Raw genomic sequence first — 12,843 nt, forward strand, 5'->3', positions numbered from 1 at the left:
AGAGGTTCACCATTTGCGAATCAGAACAGAAAACTCAATGACCGTTTGTACACCGTATGCTGTAAAAAAAAAAAGAACTACCGGTACATCATAATAGTGACACAAGCGATGATGGAACCGAGGTTACAATAACATGAAGGGCGGATCGACTGAAGATGAGAGTTTGCTTCAGCTTGAAAAAAATGACGTACTGATGATGATGGACGGGTGCCCATCCTGCTGACGAATGACGAATGAAGGACTGGCAAAATTTTGTAAATCGCCCACCTCTGGCCATTTGCAACTTCTTAACATCATATATCGTTACCCTCATTAAGAGAAACTCACTGTACTGTTACTGTTGGTAGCAATAATTAAGCACACAATTACAATGGTGTTCGCTGATATTCTCCTTCCTTCATCGTCAGGTTATGCGGTGGTTGACATTTGCTGTGCGATCTGGATGTTACTTTAGCTTTTATCTTGAGTTGTTTTGCATGATTTTCTTGTGGTGCTTTGATAGAATGGAATCGATAGAACTTTCTCACCTGTCTTTGACCAGAGATGACACAGTGCGATATTCGCAGGAGCCAGGCTTGACCGTTTCAATGCTGCACCTCAGGGCGCGAAACTTGCCAACGCAGGAAGGGGCGGGGCTTCTCAGAGTCATCTCACTCACGTTCAGGATGTCTCGAATAAGCTAGACAAGGAGGAGCAGTGAATCTCTTAACAGTCTTGATGAGAGCCGTGTGTGTGGCGGAGAGACAAGTGCATTTTTTGGTGCATATGCGGTAGATGATTTTCTGAGTCATTAGACGTGAAAAAATGAAACAAAGGAAGATCCTCAGTCCTTCAACAAATGTTTTTGGTGAATGCGTGCATGATTTAACTGCCAAAAACAACACCATCTCAGTCATTCTGGTTTCAATTAGAACAACAGTGTGTAGTGACTGGACCTCCATAAATCTTATTAATGCTATACTGGCATACAATGAGGAGTGCTGCCTCGCTCTCATTCATTTACGGGACTCACCCCTGCAGGAGGAGAGTTGGGTCCACATGTCACGTTTGGGGACGCTCAGCCTCCTTTGAACTTGGCTACATGGACCCCACATTCCTCCCTCCTCATTTTGTCACATCTAACAAGACTGCAAAATATTTACACTCGTTGATATTTATCGATTACGCAGTGCAAACAAACATGACTCGTTCCCAGTTTTCAGTTTCAAGCTAGGTATAAGAGGCGTACAGTGCCTTGAAAAAGTATTCATACTCCTTGGTCTTATTCACATTCTGCGAGCATACAATCACCACCTTGAAGGTGTTTTATAGAGATTATATGTTATTGACCAACACAAAGTTGAGCAATTGTGAAACGGAATGAAAAACCCAAAAAATGGTTTGCATTTTTACACAGCCATGTGTTTTCTGAAACACGTTAACACCAAAATAAAGAAATAAAAGTCCACCTATGTGTAATTTAACCTCAAGATAGATACACCTGTTCTGTGAAGGTATCAGTGGTTCGTATCATAAATATTCCCTGCTCTGAACATCATCCAAAAATGGTAAAAGTATGGCACAACTGCAAAACTACCAAGACACAGACCGTACGTGCACCGGAACTGAGAGAGCGACCGAGGGGAACACTTGTGAGAGAAGCAGCCAAGAGGCCTATGGTCACTCGAGAAGCTGCAGAAATCCACAGTCCAGTTGGGAGAATGTGTCCATGGGACAACGATAAGTTGTGCGCTCCACAAATATGACGTTTATGGAAGGAAGAGTGGCTTGAGGAAAGACTCTGATGAACGATGGGCACAAAAAAAATATGTAGGGGACACTGCAGAAATGTGGCAGAGGGTGCTTTGGTCACATGAGACTAACTAACACTGCTCATTACCCTGAGCACCTCATCCACACTCTGAAACAAGGTGGTGGTAAAAATCATGCTGTGGGGATGATTTACTTCAGCAGGCACAGGGAAGGAAACTTGTCAGAGTTGATGGGAAGATGGATGGAGATATACACAGGGCAATCCTGCAAGAAGACCTGATCGAGGCTACAAAACATTTCAGACTGGGAAGGAGATTAATCTTCCAGCAAACCAATGTCCCCCAATCAAATGTGTGGAAGTAGTCTTACTTTGTGCACAAGTGGAACACATGCAAAATCATCGTTGGATTCATGACCGGCCCATTTTCTTTGCACCACCGTGTGCATCTAAATTAATCAGAATTCATGTTAAATGACAGCTCTTGCTCACATAGCTCTAATTTGCATAAACCCCACCCCGTTTTCCCTAAAAAAGGGCCCCAGCTGGACAGATCTTAGCCAATGCGCGAGAGTCGGCCCCAAAATTTTTATAGGTTTCTTCCTCTTGATCCGAAAAGATCAGCATCATCGAAAAGCTTGCTCAACGTAGAAACTGATGACAAATAATAACAACATCAATAATTGTTAACCAATCCCAATGTTATATTAGAGAATGCTGCACACCAAACATGGATGGACAAATAAATAAAGTGCTGAGAATGAACACACAAGTTGTTAAAATAGATCATAAATATAGCGGAGCAAAAACGTTTTTTCTAAGTTGATAAAACTCAATTGACATTAGCGCTGGTGACCTCAGTGACATTGTACTGTATGTGTCTTTAATCTTCTTCACGGTGGACTGTAAATTTCTAGAAGTGTTGTAAGATACAGAATTTGTAGCGTGCATATGTACTTGATCAATCTGAACACTTGGAAGTCTTGAATTAGTCAGGAAATGTCAGCGGTTCGATGGGTTTTCCGGAGATGGAACCGAAGGATGCCCATGCATTCTTCTCTTGAAAACACACACGTATAGTACGGTACATATGCACATATACACACTTGAAAGGCATGACGTGATGAGAAGTGCACTTTGCTGTTATTAAAGACATTGGTCAACTCATTCCAAAATTCATGATTGAAGTTACTGGTATTATTGTTAAAATAATTATGATTGGTTTTATTAATGACTCTTAGTTTCAATACGTTTGTGTATCTTGGGTAAAAGATGTGTGTTTGATGCTTATTCAAAAGTTGATTCATCTGAAAAGGTTTCATATTTCAGAATACTAACATATACACGTGCAAAGATATTGATGAATCACAGATTTGAGTACATGCAGTGTTAGTGACCCTGAACATACTGTACATCGAATGACCCAGTCAAAGTCCACGCCTAAAGCATTTGTGGCAAGACTTGAAAACTGCTCTTCACAGATGTTCTCCATCCGATCTGGCTGAGCTTCATCTTTTTTTTTTGTCAAGAAGAATGGGCAAAAATGTCAATGTTTAGATGGGCAAAGTTGATAGAGACCTGCTCCAAAAGATGTGCAGTGGTCACTGCAGCATAACGTCGCTGTACAAAGTATTGTTGCAGGGGGACTGAATATAAATGTACACCACATTGACAGGTAAGAAACATGGCAAAATGTGAAAAAGTTCAAGGCGTGTGAACGCTTTTTCAAAGCACTGGATCTCAACCTCATGTCAGACAAACAAATACCGATTATATGGCTGAAAATGAAAAGACACAGACTGTTATTCTTAGCTAAGTATCCAAATTATGATCAATGGATCAGATAATGGATGGATGGATGGCTTTATCACTTCCATAATTGCTCCTTTGTGTTTAAAATACATTTCACTTCAGAGTTGTAGGAATGGAAGTGAAACAATATTAAAGGGCATTTTGTAATGCACTGTAAATTTCCCCAGTGTGGGACAAGCAAAGGATATCTTATCTTATCTTATTTAATGCTATTGGTGAGCGTAGTCTTTTTTTCTTCTTGCACAGTCTATAAATTTGACCTGTAAGGATCTAACATGTGACAATTAGAAAAAGTGAACCAATTATACATGAATTGAGATGAAGGCAGCTAAATAAAAACATATAAATGGGTATATTCTTTGTTGTTGAAGGCTGTCAGGGTTTCAAATGTTCAAAAGCAGAAAAAGAACATGCTTGAGGGTATTTTTGTGAGTTCATCAAAGTAGTTTCGACAGGCTTCAGTAGCAGAAGAAAGCACAATCAAATTGAGGAGGCAAAACAAAACCCTTTTGGGCTGTGGTTTGTTACAAGCCGGCAATATTAATTACAATGGGTGGTTATCTGTTGCAGCAGTGTGAATTGTGGCCTGGAATACACTGAGGAAAACTCCACTTCCTAGTCTTATAATTGTTGTGTACTTATTTGTTTGTATAACACAAGGTGATCATGTGCATTTTGTCTTACCCGACAGAGGTCCAGTTTTTCCGAGATAACCTTGGGACTGCAACCTTGACTGATATATTTGTGTGGCAGCAGGGCGTAGACTTCAAACAGAAGAGAGAACGCTGCGGCACTGTTGACTTCCTTCAGTTTCCTTTGCGCTTGAATCAACAATCCCTCAGCTCTGCTCACCTAATAACACAGACAGGATGGAACACAAGGACAGTGAATGTAGAATCTGTTTGACTCAATGTGGACTTGGCCTTTCTGTGTAGCGTTTGATTTTTGAAAACAAAATTAAGCAAAATGAAACCTTGCACACTCAGTTCATTGAAGACGAAAGAATATCAGATGTTTTAGAAAACATCTATGTCAGGTTCAGGGGCAAATATATTGAGCGCTGTTTTGGCAGACTGGCACCTGTGCGTTTGCCGTATAATCGGGCGTAACTTCATTTTTGTGCCAGTGCAAGTCTAGTCCAGTGGTTCTAAAATTTTATGTTCATCCAACAATGCTTTGCACTGGTTTGGGTGAGCTTGGCTGAAAAACATATTTCAGAGGGGGTACATCATTTAAAAACAGGTTGGGAACCACTGCAGTCTACCATGTTTGGGGTCGTGTTGCACCTCTCTAGATTTTCCAGGGCACAGAGTTGCCTTGCCCCTGACTCATCTGAAAATTTGGTCACAGAAAGTAGTCTGCGCTCGTCATAAAAAAGGGTGCATCGTCATTTTCGTGCCGGGGCAATGGACTAGTACAACATGTTTGTGAATTTGGTACACGCGCGACGACTCAGTGGGCGTCTGCCATTCGCCGCTTTGGTATGGTGAATGTCACCAGATTCAATTCCTAAATATAAGATATCCTTTAATTGTCCCACACTGGGGAAATTTACAGTCTGCAGCAGCAAATTTGGGGGGTATGATATATATATATATATATATATATATATATATATATATATATATATATATATGACACCAGCATGGAACAATCCTTCTGAATCATTGTAAAAATCAATTCAATGAACATATTGTGGAAATTGTAGAAACTCGAAGAAAGCGACAATTTCTCACTTCGCACGTTGAGAGAGTGTGTTGTTTTTTTAATTAGCACACCAAAAAAAACTCCCCGCGCAAAATGAGACCCGCCGAAAGTCAGTTTCCATGGAAACAAGCAGACTAACATGGCGGTCCTTAAAGGGACTGCAATTATTTCTACCCCGTTACCAAATGATCGTGAACTCTCTGACAAGCATATGAAACATTGCATTCACACGTTTGCAGTTGGTGGTGAATTATGTATATAGCAGTCACTAGACACGTCCCCCCAGAATTCAACCCAACAAAAATAGACACTCTAAAGTTCAAGTCGTGGGGGGCGAATCCGGCGGCCGTAACGGCTACGCAGGACGGGGGAGTGAGGAAGCGCATACCCAGGGGGCGGGCGCGGAGGAACAGTAGAAACTGGAGACGGGGGAGGCACGGGGAAAGGGTCAGAGGGTGAGAGAGTCCACGGACAGTATCGAAAACCGGGCGTCGCCAGCTCAAGGGAACCACAGGCCGAGGGGTGCCTGTGGAGACGTCACAGAGCAAAGTGGTGCCGGAGCTGCCAAAGACCCTGTCCCTCAGCTGCAAACCTGTAGTGGACGACCGGCACTGCTGCACTGTGGTGTCGGTAGCCTGGTCCTTCGCCATACTGCAATAGTCGAGACCCAGGTGGACCGCTCCAGCCATGGCTCTGGAGAGGCAGTCAGCAACACAGTTGTCTTTCCTCGCCACGTGTTGAATGTCTGTAGTAAACTCGGAGACATAGGTCAGCTGGCGTTGCTGTCGGGCGGACCATGGTTCTGTGGCCTTGGACATGGCAAAGGTCAAAGGTTTGTGGTCGACGTAAACTGTAAACCGGCGGCCTTCCAGCATGTGTCGAAAATGGCGGATGGCGAGGTACATCCCAAGCAGTTCACGGTCAAAAGTACTGTACTTCCGCTCAGGGAGGCGTAACTGCCTACTGAAAAAAGCGAGAGGCTGCCAGGTACCGTTCACCCACTGTTCAAACACCGCCCCCACCGCGTAGTCCGAAGCATCCGTGGTCAGTGCCACAGGGGCAGAAGAGGAGGGATGTGCCAGCATCGTAGCTCGTGCCAAAGCTGCTTTAGTGTCCATAAAAGCCCTGACCCTGCTTTCAGTCCAGTCAACAGTGTGCTTGGGCTTCTTGCCTTTAAGGGCCTCATAAAGAGGCCGCATAGTGCGAGCCGCTCCCGAGATGAAATGATGATAGAAGTTCACCATTCCAATAAATTCCTGCAGGGACTTCACGGTGACTGGGCGTGGCAAAGCTGTGACGGCTTCTACCTTGGACGGGAGAGGAACTGCGCCTGCCTCCGTGACCTTGTGCCCCAAGAAGTCTATGGTGGAGAGGCCAAACTGGCACTTCGCTGGGTTGATGATAAGTCCGTGTTGATTGAGCCGTTGAAAAAGGGTTCGGAGGTGTGCCATGTGGTCTGCCGTGGAAGAACTTGCTACCAGGATGTCGTCAAGGTACACGAAAACAAAGGGAAGGTCCCGCAGCACCGAGTCCATCAGACGTTGGAAGGTCTGAGCAGCGTTCTTAAGTCCAAACGGCATGCGCAGAAACTCAAATAATTCAAAAGGTGTGATCACTGCCGTTTTAGGGATGTCAGGGGGGTGAACGGCCACCTGATGGTAGCCCCTAACGAGGTCGACCTTGGAGAAAATCACCTTGCCGGCTCGGTGAGCTGACAAATCCTGGATGTGCGGCACAGGGTAGCTGTCGAGCGTTGCAGCGTTGTTGAGCCGTCGATAATCTCCAAAAGGGCGGCAGCCGCCACCGGGTTTAGGGACCATGTGGAGAGGAGAGGCCCAAGGGCTGTTAGAGCGGCTGACAATCCCCAGGCGCTCCATGTTGTCGAACTCTGTCTTAGCCACAGCCAGCTTGGCCGGGTCCAGGCGCCGGGCGCGGGTGTAGACTGGTGGGCCCGTGGTGGCAATGTGGTGTTCCACCCCATGCCTGGCAGTCGCTGAAGTGAAGGTGGGTTGTGTGAGTGCAGGGAATTCGGCAAGCAGGCGTCTGTGAGGGGGCGTATGCTGGAGAGGCGGATGACGTCAGCCGGTCCGAGTGTGCACGCGTAAGAACAGAAAGTGGCAGCGTCTATTAAACGTTGATTTTTCACGTCCACTAAAAGTCCATGAGCGCACAAAAAATCCGCCCCCAAAAGAGGTACATCGACACGCGCTGTAACAAAGTCCCAACTAAATCGCTGCCCACCGAAGCACAGTTCCACGAACCTCATGCCGTAGGTGCGAATGAGGCTCCCATTTGCAGGTGCCAAAGGAGGGCCGTGGCTGTCAGCTACCATGTCGATCTGCGATGTGGGCAAAATGCTGCGCTGTGCCCCTGTGTCGCAGAGGAAACGCCGTCCAGAGATAGTCGCAGATGAAAAGCAGCCTGCCAACGTTACCGACGCTCATGGCCACAAATGAGCGCCGGCCGCGGCGTTTCCCGGCCCGTCGAACGATCACGGCGAGCGGCACCTCTTCGCCTTCGGTCCAAACTTGGCGTGGTAAAAACATAAACCAGTAGCCGGCCGCGGGTGAGGCACAGCCACCGCGACGAGTGCGTAATCAGCGGAGGCACCAGCGGCAGTCACGGGGAGGAGAGCCGCTGCACAGTGTTGCTGGCCGGCCAGGAAAAATTTATCAGCCTCCGCAGCGAGTTCTCTACATTCAGTGATAGCAGTGTTAGCTAAAGCTGCCCTCACCTGGGTGGGTAACTGCCGCAGAAAAAGGTGAAGATAAAGAAAATCCGGTTTGTGCTCGCCAAGCAGCTCGAGCATACGATCCATTAACTCGGAGGGCTTGCCGTCCCCCAGAAAGTTCAAAGGTTTTCAATAAGTGAGCCTTCAGCACATCATATCGTCCTTCTGTCGGAGGAGACTTGAGGAAACTCACGACCCTGGACGCCGTCGAACTGCCCAGCGCGGAAACAACGTAGTAGTATTTCGTAGTATCCGCAGTGATGTCGCGTAGGGCGAACTGGGCCTCGGTCTGAGCGAACCAAGCAGACGCAGATGATTCCCAAAACTCGGGGAGCTTGAGCAAAACAGCGTTCACGAACATCTTTGCGGTCTGGAATTGTCCAGCAAAAAACGTCGAGGGTCACCAGTGTGGAGATTGTAGAAACTCGAAGAAAGCGACAATTTCTCACGTTCGCACTCCGAGAGAGTGTGTCGTTTTTTTTTTATTAGCACACCAAAAAAAAACTCCCCGCGCAAAACGAGACCCGCCAAAATGGAAACAAGCAGACTAACATGGCGGTCCTTAAAGGGACTCCAATTATTTCTACCCTGTTACCAAATGATCGTGAACTCTCTGACAAGCATATGAAACATTGCATTCACACGTTTGCAGTTGGTGGTGAATTATGTATATAGCAGTCACTACAATATTATAATAATAATTATCCAAAAGGCATTTTCAAAGCACCCCCGTCACTTTTGTTGGTTAAAATTCAGACGCACGATCAGGGGTGAAAGTCAGCCTCCTATTGCCCATCAGCAAGGGAAGATATTGCAATGTCATGCACGAATCCCAAAGAGTCCATTTGTGTTTCCACAACGTCAAGCACGGAGTCGGGCATTGCGCCCCTGCGACTGCCCTGATTTGAATGCAAATGAGGGATGCCATGACAATTGGTCGGAAAAAAATGGCACATAAAGGTGCAAACACCCTTTTACGCCCAATTCTACTGGCACAATGTGTAGCAAAACACCACAAGAAAGGAAAGTGTGCACAGTTAGACTGTGTTTTGCGCTAGACTTGCATTCAGAACGAAAATAGAGCCCATTGTCTTCCATGTTTACAAACGGACTAAGCCATAATTAATTAATTAATTAAAGGGCGCATGTTTATATAGCCGTAGAATAGAAATTTCTGTGGGCCTTGCAAATCAGTCAAAATTCAGTAAAATGTGAGGGATTGAGGGGGCCTCTCCGTGAGCCGTCACATTACCGTGGTGGAGGGGTTTGTGTGTCCCAATGATGCAATGATGGTTTTCGTCCCGGCCGTGGAACAGTGGACCAGCTCTACACCCTTAGCAGGGTCCTCGAGGGTATGTGGGAATTCGCCCAACCAGTCTACATGTGTTTTGTGGACTTGGAGAAGGCGTTTGACCGTGTCCCTCGGGGAGTTCTGTGGGGGGTGCTTCGTGGGTATGGGGTACCGAACCCCCTGATACGGGCTGTTCGGTCACTATACCACCGATGTCAGAGTTTAGTTCGCATTGCCGGCAGTAAGTCGGAATCGTTTCCAGTGAGGGTAGGACTCCGCCAAGGCTGCCCTTTGTCGCAGATTTTGTTCATAACCTTTATGGACAGAATTTCTAGGCGCAGCCGAAGCGTTGAGGGGGTCCGTTTTGGTGGCCTCAGTATTGCATCACTGCTTTTTGCAGATGATGTGGTGCTGGTGGCTCCTTCAAACATGGGCTCTCCAACTCTCATTGGAACGTTTCGCAGCCGAGTGTGAAGCGGTTGGGATGAAAATCAGCACCTCCAAATCTGAAACCATGGTCCTCAGTCGGAAAAGGGTGGAGTGCCCCCTCCGGGTCGGGGGGGAGATTTTGCCCCAAGTGGAGGAGTTTAAGTATCTTGGGGTCTTGTTCACGAGTGAGGGCAGGAGGGAGCGAGAGATCGGCAGGCGGATCGGTGCAGCGTCTGCTGTGATGCGGACGTTGTATCGGTCTGTCGTGGTGAAGAAGGAGCTGAGCCAAAGGGCGAAGCTCTCAATTTACCGGCCGAAGCGTTGAGGGGGTCCGTTTTGGTGGCCTCAGTATTGCATCACTGCTTTTTGCAGATGATGTGGTGCTGTTGGCTCCTTCAAACATGGGCTCTCCAACTCTCATTGGAACGTTTCGCAGCCGAGTGTGAAGCGGTTGGGATGAAAATCAGCACCTCCAAATCTGAAACCATGGTCCTCAGTCGGAAAAGGGTGGAGTGCCCCCTCCGGGTCGGGGGGGAGATTTTGCCCCAAGTGGAGGAGTTTAAGTATCTTGGGGTCTTGTTCACGAGTGAGGGCAGGAGGGAGCGAGAGATCGGCAGGCGGATCGGTGCAGCGTCTGCTGTGATGCGGACGTTGTATCGGTCTGTCATGGTGAAGAAGGAGCTGAGCCAAAGGGCGAAGCTCTCAATTTACCGGCCGAAGCGTTGAGGGGGTCCGTTTTGGTGGCCTCAGTATTGCATCACTGCTTTTTGCAGATGATGTGGTGCTGTTGGCTCCTTCAAACATGGGCTCTCCAACTCTCATTGGAACGTTTCGCAGCCGAGTGTGAAGCGGTTGGGATGAAAATCAGCACCTCCAAATCTGAAACCATGGTCCTCAGTCGGAAAAGGGTGGAGTGCCCCCTCCGGGTCGGGGGGGAGATTTTGCCCCAAGTGGAGGAGTTTAAGTATCTTGGGGTCTTGTTCACGAGTGAGGGCAGGAGGGAGCGAGAGATCGGCAGGCGGATCGGTGCAGCGTCTGCTGTGATGCGGACGTTGTATCGGTCTGTCGTGGTGAAGAAGGAGCTGAGCCAAAGGGCGAAGCTCTCAATTTACCGGTCGATCTACGTTCCAACTCTCATCTATGGTCACGAGCTATGGGTCGTGACCGAAAGAACGAGATCCCGGATACAAGCGGCCGAAATGAGTTTTCTCCGCAGGGTGTCTGGGCTCTCCCTTAGAGATAAGGTGAGAAGCTCGGTCATCCGGGAGGGGCTCAGAGTCGAGCCGCTTCTCCTCCACATCGAGAGGAGCCAGATGAGGTGGCTTGGGCATCTGCTTCGGATGCCTCCTGAGCGCCTCCCTGGTGAGGTGTTCCGGGCATGTCCCACCGGGAGGAGACCCAGAGGAAGACCCAGGACACGCTGGAGAGACTATGTCACCCAGCTGGCCTGGGAACGCCTCGGGATCCCCCAGGGAGAGCTGGAAGAAGTAGCTAGGGAGAGGGAAGTCTGGGCTTCCCTGCTAAAGCTGTTGCCCCTGCGACCCGGCCCCGGATAAGCGGTAGAAGATGGATGGATGGATGGATGGATGGATGGATTGAGGGGGTTGCTCCAGTGATAAAGGGTGGTATTCAATTTGTTAATCCAGTGATTGTGCCCCGATAACAACACGGGCCTAATTTCATCTTCATGGACGGCAACGCTCCAGCTTATTGAGGTCGCATCATCAGGACACGGCTGTTGGAGGCTGGTGTACCTCAAATGTAATGGCTTGCACTTTCTCCAGTCCTGAATCCTATTGAAAACCTGTGTGATGAGCTGAGTCGCCGTGTAGAGGCTCGAAACTCAGCACCCCAGAACCTCAATGACCTGAGGGCTGCCCTACAAGAAAAGTGGGATGGCAGGCCACAGCAGACAATAAGTCGCCTTGTGAACAGCAGGAGTGGTTGTCCAGCTGTAATTGATGCTCAAAGGCACATGATGAGTTATTGAGGCATTGAAATCTTTTGTTGTGGTGTACCCACCATTGCTGTTAACCTTTGTTTCAATGAATTGTTTGAGATGACAAAATCACCAGAGCATCCTTTTACTTAAATATGACCTATTTTCATGATCACTGTCGCATGAACTTTTTATATTTTCCATATATTTCACCTGAAAGCCAAATATCCCTGTATTTTGTGAAACCACCGGTGGACCTTTTCTGACAAGTCATAACTGTATATTAGGTTTATTGAAGATATTAGTGAAGAAAAATCAATATTCACCATCTTTTCTGGGTTTGCAAAAAACAACACACTGATCATGGTACAATCAGGAAAGTCTTACGTCATTGAGGCTGAGTTTGCTCACAGGAACTTTGAGGATGTTGCCGAGGCAACCCAGGGCCTCAGTCCAGAGCAGCTCCACAAAGACAGCCACGTCTCGTGACAAGACTCCGGTGTTCAGCTTCTCCTCCAGCAGCAGCTGCCAGTTGAAAAAGCCACATGTCAATCAGCAGCATAATAGTGACAGACACCACTTGCCAGGTTGTTGCGTAACCTCGTGACAGTTGAAACGGTGTTCTCTGCACCTCAAGTGGCATCAGCCCATTGATGTGTGAATGCTACTCAAGTGTGCTATGACCATTTATTCCTGTGAAGTTTACTCATCCTTCCACAAAAATCTGTGATAGGAACGTTTTCCTTGATACTTTATAATAACATTATCATTATGAAAGGTGACTTGAGTTTGTTTTCCCTGAATTTCTATGATACATTGGCTGGCAGTTCAGTGTGTACCCCGCCGACTGCCCAAAGACGGCTGGGATATGCTCCAGCACGGCCCGCGACCCTTGTGAGGATAAGCGAATCAGAAAATGGATGGATGGATGGACGGCTATGACAGATAATGATTGAAGTTGAAGTATATCATATTTAAAAATCCCATACACATACAGCAGCTAACTGTAAGACAACCAATATATAAAATTGTCAGAAGTCACTTATAACTGTCTATTAATGCATTCAAACCTTAATTGTTCATTTTGGCTCAATTGTTTTATATTGATTTGTAATATAACAAGCAGTAGACTTTTCCAAGTATAAACCAGTTATTGGTTCATTGCATCAACATCTGAAGGCATC

At 47.1% G+C, this 12,843-nt stretch overlaps 1 protein-coding gene across 3 annotated transcripts in view; it reads right to left on the bottom strand.

Annotated features, from left to right (window-relative positions):
• parp4 (poly (ADP-ribose) polymerase family, member 4) overlaps positions 1 to 12,843 on the bottom strand; it is an 82,527-nt gene that overhangs the window by 46,008 nt on the left and 23,676 nt on the right. For all 3 annotated transcript variants that reach the window (XR_015102293.1, XM_086123969.1, XM_086123968.1), the window contains exons 9-11: positions 12,047 to 12,184; positions 4,247 to 4,414; positions 528 to 679 (exon numbers count right to left, since the gene is read on the bottom strand). Coding sequence is in view for 2 of the 3 variants with exons in the window: in XM_086123969.1 (XP_085980095.1) it covers positions 528 to 679; positions 4,247 to 4,414; positions 12,047 to 12,184 (458 nt within the window). In the remaining variant the exon portion in view is untranslated. The remainder of the gene's footprint in view (positions 1 to 527; positions 680 to 4,246; positions 4,415 to 12,046; positions 12,185 to 12,843) is intronic.

This window comes from Hippocampus guttulatus, chromosome 11 (assembly GCF_054856545.1).
Source record: "Hippocampus guttulatus isolate MCC_2025c chromosome 11, RoL_Hgut_1.0, whole genome shotgun sequence".
Taxonomy (NCBI): domain Eukaryota; kingdom Metazoa; phylum Chordata; class Actinopteri; order Syngnathiformes; family Syngnathidae; genus Hippocampus; species Hippocampus guttulatus.